At 46.7% G+C, this 26,615-nt stretch overlaps 1 protein-coding gene across 1 annotated transcript in view; it reads right to left on the bottom strand.

Moving 5' to 3' along the window:
• Positions 1-2,533: 2,533 nt before the first annotated feature.
• Positions 2,534-26,615, bottom strand: part of LOC138793990 (NACHT, LRR and PYD domains-containing protein 3-like) — a 90,316-nt gene continuing 66,234 nt past the window's right edge. The window contains exons 10-13 of the mRNA XM_069972755.1: positions 25,486-25,656; positions 18,393-18,563; positions 12,240-12,410; positions 2,534-2,750 (exon numbers count right to left, since the gene is read on the bottom strand). Of these exons, the coding sequence (XP_069828856.1) occupies positions 2,663-2,750; positions 12,240-12,410; positions 18,393-18,563; positions 25,486-25,656 (601 nt within the window). The 3' untranslated portion in view covers positions 2,534-2,662. The remainder of the gene's footprint in view (positions 2,751-12,239; positions 12,411-18,392; positions 18,564-25,485; positions 25,657-26,615) is intronic.

The raw sequence follows: 26,615 nt of genomic DNA, 5'->3' as shown, positions 1-26,615 counted from the left end.
GGTGCTGTGGGCCCCAGCACTTGCCCATGTAAGCCAGGTGCTGACGGCGTCCCTGGTGACAGGTTATGTGTCATGTTAAGTAATGGTTAATCCTGGGGATAGGACCATTATACAGAACCCTCTGCTCCGGAGATCACTGCTACACTCCATAGTCCTGGGGATAGGAGCATTATACAGGACCCTCTGCTCTGGAGATCACTGCTACACCCCATAGTCCTGGGGATAGGAGCATTATACAGGACCCTCTGCTCCGGAGATCACTGCTACACCCCATAGTGCTGGGGATAGGAGCATTATACAGGACCCTCTGCTCCGGAGATCACTGCTACCCCCCATAGTCCTGGGGATAGGGGCATTATACAGGACCCTCTGCTCCGGAGATCACTGCTACACCCTATAGTCCTGGGGATAGGAGTATTATACAGGACCCTCTGCTCTGGAGATCACTGCTACACCCTATAGTCCTGGGGATAGGAGCATTATACAGGACCCTCTGCTCCGGAGATCACTGCTACACCCTATAGTCCTGGGGATAGGAGCATTATACAGGAACCTCTGCTCCGGAGATCACTGCTACTGCCCATAGTCCTGGGGATAGGAGCATTATACAGGACCCTCTGCCCCCGAGATCACTGCTACTGCCCATAGTCCTGGGGATAGGAGCATTATACAGGACCCTTTGCTCCGGAGATCACTGCTACACCCCATTGTCCTGGTAATAGGAGCATTATACAGGACCCTCTGCTCCGGAGATCACTGCTACACCCCATAGTCCTGGGGATAGGAGCATTATACAGGACCCTCTGCTCCGGAGATCACTGCTACACCCCATAGTCCTGGGGATAGGAGCATTATACAGGACCCTCTGCTCCGGAGATCACTGCTACACCCCATAGTCCTGGGGATAGGAGCATTATACAGGACCCGCTGCTCCGGAGATCACCGCTACACCCCATAGTCCTGGGGATAGGAGCATTATACAGGACCCTCTGCTCCGGAGATCACTGCTACACCTCATAGTCCTGGGGATAGGACCATTATACAGGACCCTCTGCTCCGGAGATCACTGCTACACTCCATAGTCCAGGGGATAGGAGCATTATACAGGGCCCTCTGCTCCGGAGATCACTGCTACACCCCATAGTCCTGGGGATAGGAGCATTATACAGGACCCTCTGCTCCGGAGATCACTGCTATACCCCATAGTCCTGGGGATAGGAGCATTATACAGGACCCTCTGCTCCGGAGATCACTGCTACACCCCATAGTCCTGGGGATAGGAGCATTATACAGGACCCTCTGCTCCGGAGATCACTGCTACACCCCATAGTCCAGGGGATAGGAGCATTATACAGGACCCTCTGCTCCGGAGATCACTGCTACACCCCATAGTCCTGGGGATAGGAGCATTATACAGGTCCTTTGCTCCGGAGATCCCTGCTACACCCCATAGTCCTGGGGATAGGAGCATTATACAGGACCCTCTGCTCCGGAGATCACTGCTACACTCCATAGTCCAGGGGATAGAAGCATTATACAGGACCCTCTGCTCCGGAGATCACTGCTACCCCCCATAGTCCTGGGGATAGGAGCATTATACAGGACCCTCTGCTCCGGAGATCACTGCTGCACCTTATAGTCCTGGGGATAGGAGCATTATACAGGACCCTCTGCTTCAGAGATCACTGCTACACCTCATAGTCCTGGGGATAGGAGGGATATACAGGACCCTCTGCTCCGGAGATCACTACTACAGCCCATAGTCCTGGGGATAGGAGCATTATACAGGACCCTCTGCTCCGGAGATGACTGCTACATCCCATAGTCCTGGGGATAGGAGCATTATACAGGACCCTCTGCTCCGGAGATCACTGCTACACCTTATAGTCCTGGGGATAGGAGCATTATACAGGACCCTCTGCTCCGGAGATCACTGCTACAGCCCATAGTCCTGGGAATAGGAGCATTATACAGGACCCTCTGCTCCGGAGATCACAGCTACAGCCCATAGTCCTGGGGATAGGAGCATTATACAGGACCCTCTGCTCCGGAGATCACTGCTACACCCCATTGTCCTGTGGATAGGAGCATTATACAGGACCTTCTGCTCCGGAGATCACTGCTACACCCCATAGTCCTGGGGATAGGAACATTATACAGGGTCCTCTGCTCCGGAGATCACTGCTACACCTCATAGTCCTGGGGATAGGAGCATTATACATGACCCTCTGCTCCGGAGATCACTGCTACACCCCATAGTCCTGGGGATAGGAGCATTATACAGGACCCTCTGCTCCGGAGATCACTGCTACACCTCATAGTCCTGGGGATAGGAGCATTATACAGGACCCTCTGCTCCGGAGATCACTGCTACACCCTATAGTCCAGGGGATAGGAGCATTATACAGGACCCTCTGCTCCGGAGATCACTGCTACACCCCATAGTCCTGGGGATAGGACAGGTTTTAGTTACTGGACATATCATTGGCCGGGATAGAGCATTCCTGTATGACCCAGGAATTACCTTTATTATAATACATTTCCTCATCAGTGATATTACCCATAATGCACCAAGATACCCTCCTAATACATGAGCTCTAAAGAAGTATTGACCATCAATAGCCCTATCATCTGCTCATCACATCCAGCTTCTTGTTCTTGCTCAGAAAATTATGCGCAGATCTGGTTTGTGTTCTTCTATCTTTCTTATTTCTTCCTCTTCCTCCTCAGATAATCCATTGTCCCCCATCCTAGAACAGAAACAGAAGCGGCAGTTTTAGTGCCTTTGTATTGTAACGATTGTGCATTTACCTTAGATCATACAGTGAATGGATGGTCCCTAGGATGAACCATCTCCAGATCTGGTGACATTGGGGATTTATTAAAACAATGGCCTGGAGGTCACATGATCCTTCTATAATATGCACAGGCAGAGGTTACACTATACTGTGAACTTGGGGGGGGGGGGTATCTGGGAGTGGGAAGAGGTTACACTATATCTAGTTACACTAGTTATCTAGCATCAGACTGGCCTCCTGCTGTAGGGAGAAAGAGTCGCTGGGCCGGGAGGAGGATAGGACCGGCCCACAGAGGGTCAGGGTCAGATTTTGCAGCGCTTCAGGACCTTCCTGGGAGTCCCGGGCCCCAGTCCCCATTCAATTGTGCATGCGCCTTTAGGACACACACAGAATTGATGGGTGCAGGTGGCCTTGACGTCCTGCACAGGCAGCCCTCTAATAGGGGACTGCAAGGGTGCAAAGAAGATAGGGGTTCTGGGGGATCTACTATAGGGCATTATAAAAGGGTGATTATATACTATAATAGGACTGCATGGGGTTCTTGTCTACTATAAGTGACTGCATAGGGGTGTATCTACTATAGGCGACTGCATAGGGGGGCCTATCTACTATAAGGGACTGCATGGGGGCTTATTTACTATAGAGGACTGCATGGGGGCATATCTCCTAAAAGGGGAAGGTGGTGTCTCACCTTGTTTTTTTTTTTAGTTTGGGCACCTGTAGTAAATTCTGCTCCATAGAGTAAAGCAGCGGTACTCAACAACTTTTAGTGAAGGTCCACTTACCGGCGTCTATTGTCAGGTGAAGGTCCGAGCTGAACATCAGTAGGAAACGTGTTTTGTTACTTTTCACAAACGTTCAACTATTTACATACAGAATTGCTGCTTATTAGCGGGAAAACTGGCATTTTTTCTCTCTCACCAGGCCTTTGATATTAGGTACAAAGGGGGTGACTGCCCCAGTAGTATATAGCCCCCTGTTGCTCCCCCAGTAGTGTATAGCCCGCCTGTGCGCTCTCCCCCAGTAGTATATAGCCCCCTGTTGCTCCCCCAGTAGTATATAGCTCCCCTGTGCGCTCTCCTCCTGTAGTATATAGCCCCCTGTACACTGTCCCCTAGTATTATATAGCCCCCTGTGAGCTCCCCCCAGTAGTAAATAGCCCCCCTGTGTGCTCTCCCCCAGTAGTAAATAGCCCCCCTGTATGCTCCCCCCAGTAGTATATAGCCCCCCTGTGCTCTCCCCCTGTAGTATATAGCCCCCCCTGTGCGCTCTCCCCCTGTAGTATATAGCTCCCTGTGAGCTCCCCCCAGTAGTATATAGCCCCCCTGTGCTCTCCCCTTGTAGTGTATATAGCCCCCTGTGAGCTCCCCCCAGTAGTTTATAGCCCCCCTGTGAGCTCTTGCCAGTAGTATATAGCCCCCCTGTGCTCTCCCCCTGTAGTATATAGCCCCCTGTGAGCTCCCCCCAGTAGTATATAGCCCCTCTGTGAGCTCCCCCCAGTAGTATATAGCCCCCCTGTGCTCTCCCCTAGTAGTATATAGCCCCCCTGTGAGCTCCCCCCAGTAGTATATAGCCCCCCTGTGAGATCCCCCCAGTAGTATATAGCTCCCGTGCACTCTCCCCCTGTAGTATATAGCCCCCTGTGAACTTCCCCAGTAGAATATAGCCCCCCGTGCTCTCCCCCTGTAGTATATAGCCCCCTGTGAGGTCCCCCCAGTAGTATATAGCCCCCCTGTGCTCTGCCCCTGTAGTATATAGCCCCCTGTGAGGTCCCCCCTGTAGTATATAGCCCCCTGTGCGCTCTCCCCTTATAGATGGTCCCCAGACAAAAAACAAAAACACAACTCACCTAGCACCTCGTTCCCCGCTGCAGCTGTCTTCTTCTCTTCTCCTGTCGGCCCGGCCCCCTGCTGATACGCGCTTTCTGCGGACGTCCCGGGGATTCCCCAGCAGAGCGCGCACCAGTGACCTCAGCGTCTGTCGCCGGCCTGCTCTACCGGAAGTTCAGGACGGTGGCGTACACTGAGGTCACTGGTGCGCACTCTGCTGGGGAATCCCCGGGACATCCCCAGAGAGGGCGTATCAGGCGGGGGCCGGACCGACACTGCCCCCAGCCCCACAGGCTTACTGAAATCTAAGGACAGTATGCCTATAGGGTGGGAGGCATTGCGGTGGGGAGCGGGACCTCCTAACCGCTCCGGGACGGACCGGATCCGGGGCGGTTAGGAGGTCTCACCAGGGGTCTGGACAGCTGGCCTCCGCGGTCCGGGTTCGGACCGCGGTCCGCCAGTTGAGGACCCCTGGAGTAAAGTGTTAATGAAGGTGCATTCTCAGGTTTTACCACAAGATGTCACTGTATATATATATGTATGTTTCACAGCTGTAGTAAGTCAAGGGTTTTTGTTATATCTTGTGATTCTGTGCACCAATGAGAGATGCTCCTCTCCTATCTATCTCTACTCTCTTCTCTTATATGCACTCTCTTCTCCACCACTCAGAGGAGCTGTTACACATACCCTGTAGGAAGTAGTCACATGGGGAGATGAAGTGTAGGTCCTTTATAGTCAGTTCTTTTCGGATTCTCAGTGGAGCAAGACACAGATCAGGCATCCCTGCTGAACTTGGCCAGTAGCCTGGCTCTGCCAGGTTCCCTCTCCGGGAAAGACCAGCTGTCGTAGTGGACACACGTATGGAGAACGCAGAGACATCCTATTTAAGCTACACTTATAGTCAAGATGCAGTGCTAAACACTAAAGGAAGGACAACCCACGCCGTGAACATTTCTACACAGTGCAGTATCCTAGATTGAGGAACTGATCTGGATAGAGACTAGCAGCTATAGTGAAGGCCGAGGTACTCTATCTCGCAGCGCAGGTGACATCGGGACACACTCAGACAATCTGCTCAACTCAGGTAACCAGGACTGGGGCTTGTGTCACCCATGTAGGACAGGTACCCCGACACTGCAGGGAAGAAGGTGGTTCTAGCGACAAAGGTCGACGGGCACAAGTGTACTTCTTCTTTCAAGTATTTCTTCAAGTTCCAGCAGAGCACATCCCTGAGGAAGCCGCTAGATGGTGGAACTCGTGGGGTGATTTCTTATCCCATCTGACTCTCATTCTGTTGGACTGCATATGGTGATCTTTTCCAATTTTTTTCCTATTCTCCATTTTTTGTGGTTATATTTTGTTTTAACGGGTCTCTGTCTAGGTAGAGATGTTGGATTTTTGTTATTGTACATACAGTCCAGAGTCAGAGTGGTAGATTAGTCCTGGCTGGTACACCAGCAGGACTTATGGTGACATTTTAGTGTTTTTAATGTAGAGCAGTATTTGGGGTGTTGTTTCCCTCATTTTACTACTCCTGTACATTCATATATTTATGTGGTATTTTGTATCTATGTCAGTGTTATAATAAAGATTTTCATATGAGACAACAAACAAGGAAAAAGCCATGTCACACATACAAGGGTGGCACATCCCCAGAAAAAATGATCGAATAGACTGTATGTGAAAGTGAAGAGTAATACAAATTTTATTAATACACAAAAACTACTTGATTTTATTATGTATGTCTTGCACTTTGTAGTTTTTGTGTATTAATAAAATTTGTATTACTCTTCACTTTCACATACAGTCTATTCGATCATTTTTTCTGGGGATGTGCCACCCTTGTATGTGTGACATGGCTTTTTCCTTGTTTGTTGTCTCATATGATTTTCTCATGTCATATTGGGTTGAGCACCCCACTTTACAGATATAGTAGTGCCTTGTCCTCCATTTTTGTTTTTTGTTTATAATAAAGATTTTCGTGATGTGCTACCATTTTTTGTGCATATGCTATTTTTCTTTTGAGAGGATGACTTAAAGGGAATCTGTCATAACCTTTTCTGCTTCTGAGGTGCTGACATTGTGAGGAAGGTGTGTGTGTGTTAGTGTGTGTGTTACCTTTATTTTTCCGGTAGCTGCTGTACTTTTTCCACAATCTGATCCGTAACTTGCGGCAAAAGTACCAAAGAGGAGTCATGGTGCCGCGCTTTTTCCCGCCTTCCAACTACTTCCTCCTCCCAGCTTCATCTGAATATTCATCGCTGGCTCCGGCCTTCCTGGCCACATCATCTGTCGCTGCGCATGCTCCGTTGACGGCAAAGGCCCCGCGCGCCTTGGCTCTGTGCGGCGCATGCGCTCCCGATGAACAATTCCGGCCAGAGTCTATGCCCTCAGTTGATGCGCACAGTGCACCTGCGCCGCTCTGACGCCCTACGGGGCATGCGCGAATTGTTTGTCAAGAGGGGCCTTTGCCGTCAATGGAGCATGCGCAGCAACAGATGATGTCGCCATGAAGGCCGGAGCCTGCCTGCAATGAATATTCAGGTTAAGCTGGGAGGAGGAAGTAGTTGGAAGGCGGGACAAAGTGCGGCACCATGACTCCTCTTTGGCACTTGTGCCGCAAGTAACGGATCAGATTGTGGGAAAAGTACAGCAACTACCGGAAAAATAAAGGTATCACACACACTCACACACACCTTCCTCACAATGTCAGCACCTCAGAAGCAGGAGCCTGTATTGTACTTCTCGGTACTCCACCTGGTGTCTCCATCACCTATTAGGCTCCTCGGAACACAGAGCTCTAAGCTGTAGCTGTGATGGAGCCTGTACTGTACCTCCCTATACTCTACAAAATACGGCTACAAAAATGGTGGAGGGTGTGAGGTATAAACCAAATCAGGAAAGACTTAAGGATCTGAATCTGTATAGTCTGGAGGAAAGAAGGGAAAGGGGGGACATGATGGAAACCTTTATATATGTTACAGGAGGAAGAAGGGAAAGGAGGGACATGATGGAAACCTATATATATATTACAGGAGGAAGAAGGGAAATGAGGGACATGATGGCAAACTTTATATATGTTACAGGAGGAAGAAGGGAAAGGAGGGACATGATGGAAACCTTTATATATGTTACAGGAGGAAGAAGGGAAAGGGAGGACATGATGGAAACCTTTATATATGTTACAGGAGGAAGAAGGGAAAGGGAGGAGATGATGGAAACCTTTATATATGTTACAGGAGGAAGAAGGGAAAGGGAGGACATGATGGAAACCTTTATATATGTTACAGGAGGAAGAAGGGAAAGGGGGGACATGATGGAAACCTTTATATATGTTACAGGAGGAAGAAGGGAAAGGGAGGACATGATGGAAACCTTTATATATGTTACAGGGGGAAGAAGGGAAAGGAGTGACATGATGGAAGCTTTTATATATGTTACAGGAGGAAGAAGGGAAAGGGAGGACATGATGGAAACCTTTATATATGTTACAGGAAGGAAGAAGGGAAAGGGAGTACATGATGGAAACCGTTATATATGTTACAGGAGGAAGAAGGGAAAGGAGGACATGATGGAAACCTTTATATATGTTACAGGAGGAAGAAGGGAAAGGAGGGAACATGATGGAAACATGTATATATGTTACAGGAGGAAGAAGGGAAAGATGAATATGATGGAAACCTTTATATATTTTACAGGAAGGAAGAAGGGAAAGGAGGGACATGATGGAAACCTTTATATATGTTACAGGAGGAAGAAGGGAAAGGGGACATGATGGAAAACTTTATATATGTTACAGGAGGAAGAAGGGAAAGGAGGGAACATGATGGAAACCTTTATATATGTTACAGAGGGAAGAAGGGAAAGGAGTGACATGATGGAAACTTTTATATATGTTACAGGAGGAAGAAGGGAAAGGGAGGACATGATGGAAACCTTTATATATGTTACAGAGGGAAGAAGGGAAAGGAGTGACATGATGGAAACTTTTATATATGTTACAGGAGGAAGAAGGGAAAGGGAGGACATGATGGAAACCTTTATATATGTTACAGGAAGGAAGAAGGGAAAGGGAGTACATGATGGAAACCGTTATATATGTTACAGGAGGAAGAAGGAAAGAAGAATATGATGGAAACCTTTATATATGTTTCAGGAAGGAAGAAGGGAAAGGAGGACATGATGGAAACCTTTATATATGTTACAGGAGGAAGAAGGGAAAGGAGAACATGATGGAAACCTTTATATATGTTACAGAGGGAAGAAGGGAAAGGAGTGACATGATGGAAACTTTTATATATGTTACAGGAGGAAGAAGGGAAAGGGAGTACATGATGGAAACCTTTATATATGTTACAGGAAGGAAGAAGGGAAAGGGAGTACATGATGGAAACCGTTATATATGTTACAGGAGGAAGAAGTGAAAGGAAGGACATAACGGAAACTTTCATATATGTTACAGGAGGAAGAAGGGAAAGGGGACATGATGGAAACCTTTATATATGTTACAGGAGGAAGAAGGGAAAGGAGGACATGATGGAAACCGTTATATATGTTACAGGAGGAAGAAGGGAAAGGAGGGACATGATGGAAACCTTTATATATGTTACAGGAGGAAGAAGGGAAAGGAGGACATGATGGAAACTTTTATATATGTTACAGGAGGAAGAAGGGAAAGGGAGGACATGATGGAAACCTTTATATATGTTACTGCCCCCACACCCACAGTAACCCCTCTATATAACTATGTGTGACCCCTCTCTATATCACTATGTGCGACCTCTCTATATCACTATGTGTGACCCCCCTCTATATAACTATGTGTGACCCCTCTCTATATCACTATGTGCGACCTCTCTATATCACTATGTGTGACCCCTCTCTATATCACTATGTGTGACCCCCCTCTATATCACTATGTGTTACCCCTCTATATCACTATGTGTGACCCCTCTCTATATCACTATGTGTGACCCCTCTCTATATCACTATGTGTGACCCCTCTCTATATCACTATGTGCGACCCCTCTCTATATCACTATGTGTGACCCCTCTCTATATCACTATGTGTGACCCCTCTCTCTATATCACTATGTGTGACCCCTCTCTATATCACTATGTGTGACCTCTCTATATCACTATGTGTGACCCCCCTCTATATCACTATGTGTGACCCCTCTCTATATCACTATGTGTGACCTCTCTATATCACTATGTGTGACCCCCCTCTATATCACTATGTGTGACCCCTCTCTATATCACTATGTGTGACCCCCTCTATATCACTATGTGCGACCTCTATATCACTGTGTGACCTCTATATCACTATGTGTGACCCCTCTATATCACTATGTGTGACCTCTCTATATCACTATGTGTGACCCCTCTATATCACTATGTGTGACCTCTCTATATCACTATGTGTGACCTTTATATTACAGGGATCTGGCAGTGTTAGCAGTGTGTCTGTGTGTCTGGTGAATATTTAGTTACAAACATAGAAGATGTCAGCAGGAAAAGACCACCTGCTCCATCTAGTCTAGTTGTGAGTAGTTCAGGACATGGAGGCTGGAGACTGGCTGCATCCACTGCACACACAGGAGAAGCTGGTTTATATCTTTCCTCATTCCTTAAGAAGTCACCCCAGGATCATGTAGGATATTAGGGAGAAGCTGCTGAGCCAGTGTGATAATAACTCCCCTGGTATATGACCGGCCATTTATGAGTCGGGAGTCGGAGTCGTTCCTGACAGAATTCACGAGTCAGAGTTGGAGTCAGAGCTGCGGCTTACCGACTCCAGAACCCTGTTAATAAGAATCTTTATCCCTCATCTCCTGCAGTGATTTACATGGCAGAATACTGGGGTAACACATTGTAACAGAGGACAGCGAGGTACAGACAGGGGGCAGAGGTTACTAGATACATGAGGGAGGATCCTGCCCATAGGAGCTTACACTCTATAGGGGATAGATACAGGGCTCAGCAGGGTGTATCACACATGAGAGGATAAGATACATGGTACAGCGGACAGTATCACACATGAGAGGATTAGATACATGACTCGGTAGACAGTATACATGCATAGTAGCCAACAGTCCCGGTTTTGCCAGGACTGTACCGGATTTGACAGGGCATTCCTGGCAAATTAATGTCACCCTGTGACGTCACGCCTCGCCCCCGTAACGGCCCCCAATGCTAACTATAAGCCGAAGTAAAGTAAAGCTGGCACTATTAGCTGGAGGCTGTATATTCTGCCTCCAGCCACTAGATGCCGCTCTCTCCTTCCAGCTACAGGTCCTGGCAGGGGCACCACTCTGGCCTCTGGGTTAGAAGACCCTTAAGGAAATGAAGATGGCCGTGTGCTGCATGGAGCCAGGTAATAATGAGGAGCCTCCATGAGGGGGATTATGATGAAGGAAAAGCCATATACATTGGTGTGAGAGGAGAATAGTAATCAGAGCTGTGACTGGTATATACTGTATACACAGCTCTGATTACCAGTCTCTCATACCAATGTATATAGCTTTATCTCCTTCACCATCATCCCCTCATGTGGGCTCCTCAGTATCACAGCACTCCCAGCAGTCTCACAGCACACTGTATTATACTGGTGTATACTGAGGGGCCACATGAGGGGGATGATGCTGAAGGAGATAAAGCTCCAGTCTGCCCCAGTCACCCCCAGCCTTCTCCAGTCACCCCTAGTCTGCCCCAGTCACCCCCAGCCTTCTCCAGTCACCCCTAGTCTGCCCCAGTCACCCCCAGCCTTCTCCAGTCACCCCTAGTCTGCCGCAGCCACTTTCCAGTCTGCTCCAGCTACCCCCAGTCTGCTCCAGTCACCCCTAGTCTGCCCCAGCTACCCCAGTCTGCTCCAGTCACCCCCAGCCTGCCCCATCTACCCTCAGACTGCCCCAGTCACTTCCAAGTCTGCTCCAGATACCCCCAGTCTGCTCTAGTCACCCCCAGTCTGCTCCAGTCTCCCTTCAGCTACCCCCAGTCAACCTCAGCCTTCCCCAGTCACTTTCCAGTCTGCTCCGGTCACTTTCCAGTCTGCTCCAGTCACTTTCCAGTCTGCTCCAGTCACTTTCCAGTCTGCTCCGGTCACTTTCCAGTCTGCTCCGGTCACTTTCCAGTCTGCTCCAGTCACTTCCCAGTCTGCTCCAGTCACCCCCCAGTCTGCCCCAGCTACCCCAATCTGCCCCAGTCACCTCCAGCTACCAAGGTTTTGTGGGGCCCCATGCAGTTGTTTGCTATGGGGCCACATGATTCCTAGTTACACCCCTGCCCCTCATCTGTTCCTGTACTACTACTGTACCCCTCATCTGTTCTGTACTACTACTGTACCCCTCATCTATTCCTGTACTGCTACTACACCCCTCATCCTTTTGTGTTGTTCTTACTGTAAAGTTCTAACTGGAAAGTTATGGGGGGGGGGAAAAACAACCCAAAACACTGGTGACAAACCACACCTCGTAAACCACACCCACAATAAGCCACACCCCTTTTATCAACGCTAAAAAGTGTCTCTGGAAAAAAATGTCAAATGTTAGCAATTATGCACATGATAGGATTAGATACATGGCTCAGTCCTGTACACATCTCTTATACTCACACTAGTTCCTCTATCCTGCAGGCTGGACTGGACAGAGCTTCCACCAAGTCCCTGAAGTGAGGACCGGACAGAGGGTTATTATACAGCTGAAGACTCTTCAGGGAGGGGTTATTCCTTATTACAGAGGCCAACTGGGAGCAGGAAGTTTCTGGTAGATTATTATCACCCAATCTGTAATAATAAGAAGATGAGATGTGGGTGACGCGTCCACAGAGTGTAAGTATAACACTGACAGGATTAGATACACTGCCAAGAAGACAGTATCACACATGTATCATAGAGCCCAGTAGACAGTATGACACATAACAGGGTTAGATACATGGCTCAGCGGACATTATCACAAATTATAGGATAAGATATACAGCTCAGAAGATGGTTTTACACTTGATGGGATTAGATACACTGCTCAGCAGACAGTATCACACATGAAATAATCCAATACACTGCTCATTAAACAGTATCACATATGATGGAATTAGATACACTATTCAGCAGAAAGGATTAGATACATGGCTCAGCAGACAGTATACACTGCCAAGACAGTATATCACACTGGACAGGATTAGATACGTGGTTCAGCAGACTGTATCACATATGATAGAATTAGATACATGGCTCAGTAGACAGTATCACACATGATAGGATCAGAGATGAGCGAGTAGTGCTCGATCAAGTAGGTATTGGATGGAATACTACACTATTCGTTATCAGACCGAAAACACAATAAAAGTTTGTTTCCCCTCCCATCTTCCCTGGCGCCTTTTTTGGACCAATAACTATGCAGGGGGGGGGGGGGGTGTTAGAGGCCCTAGGAGCACGCTGGCGAGAACAGCGTCTACATTCATTGGCGCTGGCTTACTCATGTGACCTCCAGGGTTGAAGAATTAGGCACTTCCTGCTCGTCCTCAGAAGCCATGTTGAAGCTATTCAGGAAGAGAGGATCCAGCAGGGAAAGGAAGGATTTAGCTGATTGTAGGCAAGATAGACCCCAAAAGCCCTTATTAGAGCTACTACAAGACACAGCACAGTATATTCCGTCTGGATATAGAGGTAATCGGCCGGCTACCTGTACAGCAGCTGTATTCTGACAGACAGGCAGCTGGTGTGTATTCTGAAAAGGCTTCACTGGATCCATTTGCTCCTACATTACAATTGTTGCTGTACAATTCAGGGATAGATATTGGAATATTTAGCTGATTTTAGGCAGATAAGACCCCAAAAGTGATGTTTTCGTGAAACATCCAAAGTTTCACTGAACACTTTATTGCACCTTGCTAACATTTTAAAAAAAAAGGACTCTGTTACGTATATGCTGCCACTAGGGATGGTCCGAAACCTCTGAGGTTCGGGTTCGTATGAACCCGAACGCTCGGCATCAGATTCCCACTGTCTGCCCGCTCCATAGGCTGTATCCCAGTTTTCCAGGCGGTCCTCTCGCTGGATCCGCCTGCTGCACGGAGCCGCCAGGCAGCGGGAATCATTACGGAGAGTTCGGGTTCATATGAACCCGACCCGAACCAGGTTCGGACCATCCCTAGCTGCCACCATACATCAAGTTTGATAACTATACCGTATACGCCAGTGTTAGCTTAGCTAATATTAGCTAAAATTCGTCGCAGTGCAATTTATTGGGCTCTGCGCACATTAAAGAAAAAATAACGCCATACGTCAAGTTTGATGAATATACTATATAAGCCACTGTTTACTCTGCTACTGCTAGCTAAACGTACCTACGTATCTGCTGGTGCCATAGGTCAAGTTTCACAACTATACTGTATAAGCCAGTGTTTGCTGAGCTACTGTTAGCTAAAAGTTGTCGCGGTACGCTATATTGCGCTCTGCACACAGTAAAAAAAAAATAAACAACAATGCTACGTATCTGCTGGTGCATTATGTCAAACTTGGTTGAACATTTAAAAAATTGAATATGAGTCCCTTTAGGTGAATTCGCCAAAAAATGTAATTTAAACCCCTGGGTCAATCCTTCGAAAAATTGAATTTCAGTCTCTTTAGGTGAACTCTCCAAAAGTTGAAATTCCGACACCCTGGGTTCAGTCTTGTTGTGCCGCCTAAAAATTTTTTTTTAATTGCCCATTAAGCCAGTGGTTCAGGAGGAGGAAGGGTTCTCCAAACTGTTTAAAAGGGTTGCGGAACGTTAAAATATCTCCACAACAAGGAAGAATGAGCCCTCGATGGGGAGCTTTGCGCTGGGGCCTTCTACGGGGAAGAGCTGTGGCCCTGCTGCCCTTAGCTTGCCTTCTCCGTATGGACTGTCCTCTGCTTCTGCCCAACCCACTGCCTCTTCCTGCCTTTTGCGCTGCTACACATGCCTCCACTTCCCCGCTACTGAATTTGCAAGGATTTAAACTTAGGAAAGGGACCAGAGAAGAGTTCCTGAGAGTGGGCAAGTGTGGGATCACTCAGTTGGTAACATTGAGCAGGGGGGAGAAAGAAGGGTTATAGTGACGCTCCTGCGGTCCAAACTCTTGGCTATTGACAAGACTAGACTGTCTGCATGACTGAGTGGTGGACATATTAAACAAAAATCGAGATGGAGGGGTTCTCTGAGCTGTCAAAGAGGGTAGCGTAACCTGTCATAGAAACAAGTCCAGCAAACTTAGGGTAGGGGTAGAAGATAGCCCATCCCTGGATGAAACCTAGTTCCCGTCTCCAGAATGTTTACCCAGTGTGCCGTCAGGTAGATGTAGCGTCTCTAGCCACAAGCGCTTGTCCACGTGTTGGTGGTCAAGTGGACCTTTGCTGTAACAGCGTTACTTAGCCCCGCCTCCACCCCACTAGCCATGCCCAAACTAAGGAAAAATGGCAGCGCACTGTTCTCAACAGTGGATTATTGATATCAAAACCTCTCTATAAATTTATCTATCATGTGTCCTATATCTATTTTGTGACCGGCGATATAATGCTGTTTCCGGCCACAAGAGTGTCTGGCAGAGTGAAGGGCCAATAGCTCTTCTCTCTGCCAGCCAAGGCGCCGTGGCCGCATCGTTTCACTGTGAGCGTTCATTGGGAACACTCACAGTTAATAGGACCAGAGCACAGCCCAGCGGCGGGTGACCATGCCGCTGTTATGCAGCCGGACAGGCGGGGTTATAATGTAGGCAATATCCCTGGGCCCCAGGTGGTACCCCAGACTGCCATCTGTGGTTTTCATGGCAGCATGAATTAAAGGGGTGCAGGAAAATGTTTCTTTTGCCTACAATTTGTCTTTCTGTCCATAATAATGTAGAGGAAAGAAGGTTTCCTGGCGTTTTTTCCAATTTTCCTAGAGGTAATATTGTGCTTGGAGTGTGTTGTAGACAGGCTGTTATAATAACGTTATGCTGAGACTTGGGCATATTAGATGCCCCCCGGCATGCTTCCCCTGCTGTCCCAGTTCCATCCAGAGGTGTTGGCATCAATTTCTGAGGTGTCATTGGGAACTTGGAAACCTAAATTCGACCTTTTTGAGGTTACCAAGAAACAAGCATTTTTCTCCCATAGACTTTAAATGGGTTCGATTAGTTGAATCGAATCGTTGAATCGTGGTCTGTTCAAATAGAATTTTTGAGATTTCGAATATTTCACTACTCGCTCATCACTATATTAGATACATGTGTAGTGTCCCACTGCGTGTTTTCTTTTCTCTTCTTATGGTGTGTTTACACAGACAAATTAATTTGACTGATTGTTGAAGCCAAAGCCAGGAATGGATTGGAAAGAGGAGAAATCTCAGTCTGTGGAATTTGTTGGCACTAGATCATAAGTACTGTAAGTGGACTGGATCCTCTGCAGACAATGGGGACTGTTTCTGTGCCAAAACAAACGCATTTTAAATGCGTATGGTCAAATACTTGGCAAAGTGTATGGTCCATATAGTATACAAAAAATACAACCATACAGATTGCCACCATACTTACTGGCCAAATCCAGTATACATATAGATACACAGCCAGCCACATATATGCACATATAGTCACATAAACACATACAGTCACATATACACACAGTCTGGTAATTATATACACAGTCAGGTACATATATACACATACAGTCACATATCCACACAGTCTGGTACATATATACACATACAGTCACATATCCACACAGTCTGGTACATATATACACATACAGTCACATATACACATAGTCTGGTACATATATACACACAGTCACATATACACAAAGTCTGGTACATAAATCCCTGTAGCGCCGGAGATGCGGGGACATTTATAAGTCCGGCATAAAAAACGACGGACTTAATAAATGTTCCCCATACAGTCACATATACACACACTCAGGCACATATATACACAAACACATGCTGTAATACAGTGAGGTACTTATATAGTCCTCTCCTCTCCTGTATGTTGCTGGGCTGTGTGTGTGTGTGGAGCTTCCTCCTGCAGGGGGATGGGACTGTCCTGTAACCCCCTGTATACTGTGCCTTGTGCAGCAGATCTCCTCCTTCCTCTGGAGCAGTGTAATGAGGTCGGGCTGTCATCAGGCACAGCCAGTCCCGACATGGTGAGTGCAGGGGAGGCTTATGCCGCCCCCTCAAGGGCTGTGTGATCTGCCGCCTGAGGCGAAGTCTTCACTTCGCCTCATGGCAGATACGGCTCTGATCTGACTTTGACTTCAAATACCTGTCAGATAAATCTGTCTGTATAAATGCACCATTACACCTTGTTAAAACTCTATCCCTCTAGTGTCACAGGTTACTCCAACCACTAGATGTCACACTCACACAGCACAGCTGCAGATAACACTAGGTCTAGCTACACACACACTTCTTTATTGTGACTACTTCCCTTTAGTAGTAGAGAAGTTAGTGCCTGGCTACAGGGCAGGCTGAATGTGTATTTAGTTGTTCCTGCCACTATCTTCCTAACCTTCATGGGGTGCTAGACCAGACCCCTACGGAAACCGGAGAGGACAGTCGACCACATTAGAAAAGTGACAGACAAACTCAAGACTGGACCTGGAGTAGATCACAGTGCAAGTTCAGCCGCTCTATAGTGACAAGTGCTCAGCCTTTGTAGGAAGGACACCATCAGCCAGCTCCACCCAGAGCACGGACCTGGGACTCGTTCTACCCCAGTAGGATGGATCACCTGACACTGTGGGGCAGAAGGCGGTTAAGTGAGATAACTAGACTCATCCATATGTGAGAACGAGGATTTCTTCAAACTCTTCACTACCTTCCGGCAGAGAACTTAGTACATTAGGTAAGGGCCCTTCTATCTGGTCCCTATCTCATGTTGTCGTTTCTGCTATCAACTCATCTACCTACCTGTTGGACTATTGTTATTATTTTTGCACCTGAGCACTGTTTGTGACTGTTTACAGTAAGATAGCTTTTTCAAGTAAAGTTTACAAGTTTTAAGAGGCACTGTCATCTCTGGCACTCTGTCATCTCTGGGTGTTACTGTGTGGTGTCCCACCACGGGTGTTGCTATTGGTTACACCCTTCACAAAAGTCTGTACTTGTATGTGTAAGTGGTAATGTAGTAGTACCAGAGTTTTACCACTAGGTGTCGTTGTTATGTTTAACTGTATCCAGATATTGCACAGCTGTAGAAGCTAAAGGGTTATTGTTTTTCTTATGCACCACATGGATCTATACACCAATGAGAGTTCTTTCTCTTCCTAACCTATCATCTTTCTCTTTACACTTTCGCACACCCTCCTCACCCACTCACAGCACACCTAATATGTACTGTAGGAAGGAAGTTGCATGGGTAGAGGAAGTGTCCAGTTAGTTGTGGTCTAGAAGTTGAGCAGAGCACATGTATAAGCGAGACCTAGACACAGTTTTCCCTCAAGCAACACTCAGCATACCGCTCATCCCAGGAAACAGGGTCTGGGGCTTGTGTCACCCTCAAGGACAGGTCGCCCAACACTGGAGGGCATTAGGTGGTGCAAAGACCAAGCAGCCCCCAAAACACCAAACCCACCATCAGGCCCAACATCAGTACCAGCAACCCGGGCCACGGCGCATGGCTCAGTTGACAGTATCAAATATGATAGGATTAGATACATCACTCAACAGACAATATCACACATGATAGGATTAGATACATGACTCAGCAGACAGTATCACACATGATAAGATTAGATACATGGCTCAGTCCTGTACACATCTCTTATACTCACCCTAGTATCTCTATCCTGCAGGCTGGATTGGACAGAGCTTCCACCAAGTCACTGAAGTGCGGACCGGAAAGGCAGTTCTCAGACAGGTAAAGTGTCTTCAGGGAGGGGTTATTCCTTATTACAGACGCCAACTGGGGGCAGGAAGTGTCTGGTAGATTATTACTACGCAAGCTGTAATAATAATAAGATGAGATGTGGGTGATGCCTCCACAGAGCATTAGTATCACACATGGCAGGATTAGATACACTGCCAAGAAGACAGTATCACACGTTAGGTTTAGATACATAGCTCAACAGACAATATCACACGAGGATTACAAACTGAGTTCAGCAGACTGTATCACATATAGTTGGATTAGATACACTGCTTAACAGATAAGTTACCTGGCTCTGCAGACACTATCACATGACAGGATTAGATACATGGCTCGGTAGATAGTATTACAAATGATAAGATTAGATACACAGCTCAGAAGACAGTATCACACATGATAGGATTAGATACACAGCTCAGAAGACAGTTTGACACATGATGGGATTAGATACACTGCTCAGCAGACAGTATCACACATGACATAATCCAAAACACTGCTCAGCAAACAATATCACACATGATGGGATTAGATATGTTGCAGTGAAATGATAAAATCAGGGATTTGATCAAATCCCGGGAAATGATGAGATGGCCAAGCCTTCCATCATTTCCCTGAAGAAAGTCAGTGATTTGATCAAATCCCTTACCCCTTTCAGGGAAATGATGGAATGAAATTCTATCATTCCCCCAGCAACATACCTCCTTCTCCCCGCTTACTGCGTGATGCTGCCTCCAGCTCCCGACTCTGCTCCCCTGTCCGCCTCTAGTCCCGTGTGCTGTGTGATGATGCCTCCTGCTCCCAGCTCTGCTCCCCTGTCCGCTGTGTGATGATGCCTCCTGCTCCCAGCTCTGCTCCCCTGTCCGCTGTGTGATGATGCCTCCTGCTCCCAGCTCTGCTCCCCTGTCCGCTGTGTGATGATGCCTCCGGCTCCCGGCTCTGCTCCCCTGTCCTCCTCCAGTCCCGTGTGCTGTGTGATGATGCCTCCTGCTCCCAGCTCTGCTCCCCTGTCCGCTGTGTGATGATGCCTCCTGCTCCCAGCTTTGCTCCCCTGTCCGCTGTGTGATGATGCCTCCGGCTCCCGCCTCTGCTCCCCTGTCCTCCTCCAGTCCCGTGTGCTGTGTGATGATGCCTCCTGCTCCCAGCTCTGCTCCCCTGTCCTCCTCCAGTCCCGTGTGCTGTGTGATGATGCCTCCTGCTCCCAGCTCTGCTCCCCTGTCCGCTGTGTGATGATGCCTCCTGCTGCCGGCTCATCTCCTCTGTCCTCCTCCAGTCCCATGTGCTGTGTGATGATGCCTCCTGCTCCCAGCTCTGCTCCCCTGTCCGCTGTGTGATGATGCCTCCTGCTCCCAGCTCTGCTCCCCTGTCCGCTGTGTGATGATGCCTCCGGCTCCCGGCTCTGCTCCCCTGTCCTCCTCCAGTCCCATGTGCTGTGTGATGATGCCTCCTGCTCTCGGCTCTGCTCCCCTGTCCTTCTCCAGTCCCATGTGCTGTGTGATGATGCCTCCTGCTCCCGGCTCATCTCCTCTGACCTCCTCCAGTCCCATGTGCTGTGTGATGATGCCTCCTGCTCCCGGCTCTGCTCCCCTGTCCTCCTCCAGTCCCATGTGCTGTGTGATGCTGCCTCCTGCTCTCGGCTCTGCTCCCCTGTCCTCCTCCAGTCCCATGTGCTGTGTGATGATGCCTCCTGCTCTCGGCTCTGCTCCCCTGTCCTCCTCCAGTCCCATGTGCTGTGTGATGATGCCTCCTGCTCCCGGCTCATCTCCTCTGTCCTCCTCCAGTCCCATGTGCTGTGTGATGATGCCTCCTGCTCCCGGCTCTGCTCCCCTGTCCTCCTCCAGTCCCATGTGCTGTGTGATGATGCCTCCTGCTCCCGGCTCTGCTCCCCTGTCCTCCTCCAGTCCCATGTGCTGTGTGATGCTGCCTCCTGCTCCCTGCTCTGCTCCCCTGTCTTCCTCCAGTCCCATGTGCTGTGTGATGATGCCTCCTGCTCCCTGCTCTGCTCCCCTGTCCGCCTTTGTTTCAATTACTATTGTCGTGTTACTTAATAAATATAGAGCCGGGCGACTCCTGACTCATTCATTCCATTTCCCTTTCAGCCAAGGGCTTGGCTATTTCATCATTTCCTGGGATTTGATCAAATCCCTGAATTCTATAATTTCACTGCAACAGAAATACTACTCAGCAGACAAGATTAGATACATGGCTCAGCAAACAGTATCACACATGACAGGATTACATACACTGTCAAGAAGACAGTATAACACATGACAGGATTAGATACACAGTTCAGCAGTCAGTATCACACATGACAGGGTTAGCTACACAGTTTATCAGACAGTATCACACATGATAGGGTAAGATACAATGCTCAATAAACAGTATGACACATGATAACTTCAGAAACTGAGTTCAGTAAACGTTATCACACATGATAGGATTAGATACACAGCATATACATACATACAGTGTTGCCTTGGATTACGAGCATAATTCGTTCCGGGACTGTGCTTGTAATCCAAATCTACTCTTACACCAAAGCAAATTTTCCCATAAGAAATCATTGAAATACAGAAAATTGGTTCCACATCCCAAAAATAATAATTATATATTTTGAATAACATGTAAAACTAATGAAACAAACAAAGTTACTGTACAGCATAGCAATCAGCATGTGGTGTATAATGTATAGTAAATATATAACCTGATAACACAGCAGCTGGATATGTGATATATAAGTTACTGTACAGTATAGCAGCATGTGGTGTATAATGTATAGTAACTGTATAACCCTGATAACACTGCAGCTGGATATGTGATATATAAGTTACTGTACAGTATAACAATCAGCATGTGGCGTATAATGTATAGTAACTGTATAACCCTGATAACACAGCAGCTGGATATGTAATATATAAGTTACTGTACAGTATAGCAGCATGTGGTGTATAATGTATAGTAACTGTATAACCCTGATAACACAGCAGCTGGATATGTGATATATAAGTTACTGTACAGTATAGCAGCATGTGGTGTATAATGTATAGTAACTGTATAACCCTGATAACACAGCAGCTGGATATGTGATATATAAGTTACTGTACAGTATAGCAGCATGTGGTATATAATGTATAGTAACTGTATAACCCTGATAACACAGCAGCTGGATATGTGACTTATTAGTTACTGTACAGTATAACAGCATGTGGTATATAATGTATAGTAACTGTATAACCCTGATAACACAGCAGCTGGATATATGATATATAAGTTACTGTGCAGTATGGCAGCATGTGGTGTATAATGTATAGAAACTGTATAACCCTGATAACACAGCAGCAGCTGGATATGTGATATATAAGTTACTGTACAGTATAGCAGCATGTGGTATATAATGTATAGTAACTGTATAACCCTGATAACACTGCAGCTGGATATGTGATATATAAGTTGCTGTACAGTATAGCAGCATGTGGTATATAATGTATAGTAACTGTATAACCCTGATAACACAGCAGCAGCTGGATATGTGATATATAAGTTACTGTACAGTATAGCAATCAGCATGTGGTGTATAGTGTATAGTAACTGTATAACCCTGATAACACAGCAGCTGGATATGTGATATATAAGTTACTGTACAGTATAGCAGCATGTGGTGTATAATGTATAGTAACTGTATAACCCTGATAACACAGCAGCTGGATATGTAATATATACGTTTCTGTACAGTATAGCAGCATGTGGTGTATAATGTATAGTAACTGTATAACCCTGATAACACAGCAGCAGCTGGAAATGTGATATATAAGTTACTGTACAGTATAGCAATCAGCATGTGGTGTATAATGTATAGAAACTGTATAACCCTGATAACACAGCAGCAGCTGGATATGTGATATATAAGTTACTGTACAGTATAGCAGCATGTGGTATATAATGTATAGTAACTGTATAACCCTGATAACACGGCAGCAGCTGGATATGTGATATATAAGTTACTGTACAGTATAGCAGCATGTGGTGTATAATGTATAGTAACTGTATAACCCTGATAACACTGCAGCAGCTGGATATGTGATATATAAGTTACTGTACAGTATAGCAATCAGCATGTGGTATATAATGTATAGTAACTGCATAACCCTGATAACACAGCAGCAGCTGGATATGTGATATATAAGTTACTGTGCAGTATAGCAGCATGTGGTATATAATGTATAGTAACTGTATAACCCTGATAACACAGCAGCAGCTGGATATGTGATATATAAGTTACTGTACACTATAGCAGCATGTGGTATATAATGTATAGTAACTGTATAACCCTGATAACACAGCAGCTGGATATGTGATATATAAGTTACTGTACAGTATAGCAGCATGTGGTGTATAATGTATAGTAACTGTTTAACCCTGATAACACAGCAGCAGCTGGAAATGTGATATATAAGTTACTGTACAGTATAGCAATCAGCATGTGGTGTATAATGTATAGAAACTGTATAACCCTGATAACACAGCAGCAGCTGGATATGTGATATATAAGTTGCTGTACAGTATAGCAGCATGTGGTATATAATGTATAGTAACTGTATAACCCTGATAACACAGCAGCAGCTGGATATGTGATATATAAGTTACTGTACAGTATAGCAATCAGCATGTGGTGTATAGTGTATAGTAACTGTATAACCCTGATAACACAGCAGCTGGATATGTGATATATAAGTTACTGTACAGTATAGCAGCATGTGGTGTATAATGTATAGTAACTGTATCACCATGATAACACAGCAGCAGCTGGATATGTGATATATAAGTTACTGTACAGTAGAGCAGCATGTGGTATATAATGTATAGTAACTGTATAACCCTGATAAAACTGCAGCTGGATATGTGATATATAAGTTACTGTACAGTATAGCAATCAGCATGTGGTATATAATGTATAGTAACTGTATAACCCTGATAACACAGCAGCTGGATATGTGATATATAAGTTACTGTACAGTATAGCAGCATGTGGTATATAATGTATAGTAACTGTATAACCCTGATAACACTGCAGCTGGATATGTGATATATAAGTTACTGTACAGTAGAGCAGCATGTGGTATATAATGTATAGTAACTGTATAACCCTGATAACACGGCAGCAGCTGGATATGTGATATATAAGTTACTGTACAGTATAGCAATCAGCATGTGGTATATAATGTATAGTAACTGTATAACCCTGATAACACGGCAGCAGCTGGATATGTGATATATAAGTTACTGTACAGTATAGCAATCAGCATGTGGTGTATAATGTATAGAAACTGTATAACCCTGATAACACAGCAGCAGCTGGATGTGTGATATATAAGTTACTGTACAGTAGAGCAGCATGTGGTATATAATGTATAGTAACTGTATAACCCTGATAAAACTGCAGCTGGATATGTGATATATAAGTTACTGTACAGTATAGCAATCAGCATGTGGTATATAATGTATAGTAACTGTATAACCCTGATAACACAGCAGCTGGATATGTGATATATAAGTTACTGTACAGAATAGCAGCATGTGGTATATAATGTATAGTAACTGTATAACCCTGATAACACTGCAGCTGGATATGTGATATATAAGTTACTGTACAGTATAGCAATCAGCATGTGGTATATAATGTATAGTAACTGTATAACCCTGATAACACAGCAGCTGGATATGTGATATATAAGTTACTGTACAGTATAGCAGCATGTTGTATATAATGTATAGTAACTGTATAACCCTGATAACACAGCAGCTAGATATGTGATATATAAGTTACTGTACAGTATAGCAGCATGTGGTATATAATGTATAGTAACTGTATAACCCTGATAACACTGCAGCTGGATATGTGATATATAAGTTACTGTACAGTATAGCAGCATGTGGTATATAATGTATAGTAACTGTATAACCCTGATAACACTGCAGCTGGATATGTGATATATACGTTACTGTACAGTATAGCAGCATGTGGTATATAATGTATAGTAACTGTATAACCCTGATAACACAGCAGCTGGATATGTGATATATAAGTTACTGTACAGTATAGCAGCATGTGGAGTATAATGTATAGTCACTGTATAACCCTGATAACACAGCAGCAGTTTGTAGATACAGGATGGAGCTGCAGATCCCTGTAATGCAGTAGCGTAGTACAACAGGCTAGAATAGAGAATCAGGGCTGCTGTCAGAGGTCTCTATGGTCACATGACAGCAAAGGGGAAGGGGGAGGGGTGTTCAGCATGGACCAATGAGGACTGACAGTGACTGAAGGGAGCATAAAGGAATGAGCAGGGCAGATGTGGGCACAGTATAGCAGCACTCTCTGTCCAGGGAGAGAGGGGTTACAGCTATGGAGAGATTACCCCCACAGTCCTGTCCCCTGATGTAAGCCCCAGCCTGAAGGGGATCTGCTATGATTTGGAAGATGGGGAAGGCTTCCTGGGTCAGAGTACAGTGCTGTAGACCCCGCTATGCAGACCATGCCCCTCCCCCACTCCCCCTTCCACCCAGTACAGGGAGCTCTTACACCAAAGCATTGCTCTTAAACCAAGTCCCAATTTTGAAAAACTGTGAGCTCTCAATCCAAGTTACTCCTAAACCAAGGTACCACTGTGTAGAGATTTTATATAAATATATACACACACACACACACACACGTAGCAGCACCTAGCTGCTACCTACTTTAAAAAACCTATTCAAGTTTACTACAGATTCACTGCGTACAAAAAGGATCTTGGATAACAAGTCACCTATCTACTGTACTATTCACACTACAAGTGGTGCTACCTCCTAACATCTGCCTCCTATCCTATCACACATGATAGGATTAGATACACAGCTCACATGACATCATATATGACAGGATTAGATACATGGCTCAGCAGGGTGTATCACACATGATAGGATAAGATACATGGCTCAGTCCTGTATACATCTCTTATACTCACTCTAATTCCTCTATCCTGCAGTCTGGACTGGACAGAGCTTCCGCCAAGTCACTGAAGTGCGGACCGGACAGATCGTTATCATGCAGGTCAAGTCTCTTCAGGGAGGGGTTATTCCTTATTACAGAGGCCAAATGGGGGCAGGAAGTGTCTGGTAGGTTATTACTATGCAACCTGTAATAATAAGAAGATGAGATGTGGGTGACGCGTCCACAGAGGGTTAGTATCACACATGACAGGATTAGATACACTGCCAAGAAGACAGTACCTCACATGTTAGGATTAGATACATGGCTCAGCAGAGAGTATCACACATGATAGGATTAGACACATGGCTTAGTAGACAGTATGACGAGAGGCGGATTATAATGTGGGCAGCTGCCCGGGGCCCATGCCGCGCCGCCCACATTAAGATGTTACATAGCAGCGCCAGCAGCACATCACTTTTGGGAGCCAGTGGGCCTCCGAGTGATGTTCTGCTGTGGCACGCTGTCACTGGAGTCCGCTCCAGCGCCGCCCACTCTTTCTGATTCCCTGCCTGGTGCCTGCGTGAGCTCCCCCTCCTTCCTTTGCTCCCTGACCTCTGCGTTCAGCTTTGCGGTGCCCATACTTCTCTCCTGGTGGCGTGATGACGTCACATCATGTGCGCCGCCAAGCAGAGAAGTTTGGGCACCGCGGGACTGCACTGTGAGCTTCCGGCCTGCGTGACAGGCTGTGCCGGAAGCTCACCCTGGCTCCCTGCCGCCCGACTACCCCCTGCTGCCCCGCTGTACCCCCTGTTTCCCCTGCCGCCCGGCTGTACCCCCTGTTCCCCCTGCCGCCCGGCTGTACCCCTTGTTCCACCTGCCGCCCGGCTGTACCCCTTGTTCCACCTGCCGCCCGGCTGTTTCCCTTGTTCCATCTGCCGTCCGGCTGTACCCCTTGTTCCACCTGCCGCCCGGCTGCCACCCCCATCTTCACCCCCTGCTGCCACCCCCATCTTCTCCCCCTGCTGCCACCCCCATCGTCTCTCCCTGCTGCCACCCCCATTGTCTCCCCCTGCTGCCACCCCCATCTTCTCCCCCTGCTGCCACCCCCATCGTCCCCCCCTGGCCCCTGTCACCCCAGCTGCTCCCCCTGCCCCCCAGCTTTTC

The sequence above is a fragment of the Dendropsophus ebraccatus genome, chromosome 5 (genome assembly GCF_027789765.1).
Source record: "Dendropsophus ebraccatus isolate aDenEbr1 chromosome 5, aDenEbr1.pat, whole genome shotgun sequence".
NCBI classification, from domain to species: Eukaryota; Metazoa; Chordata; class Amphibia; order Anura; family Hylidae; genus Dendropsophus; species Dendropsophus ebraccatus.
This window is presented reverse-complemented; position numbering and strand designations above follow the sequence as displayed.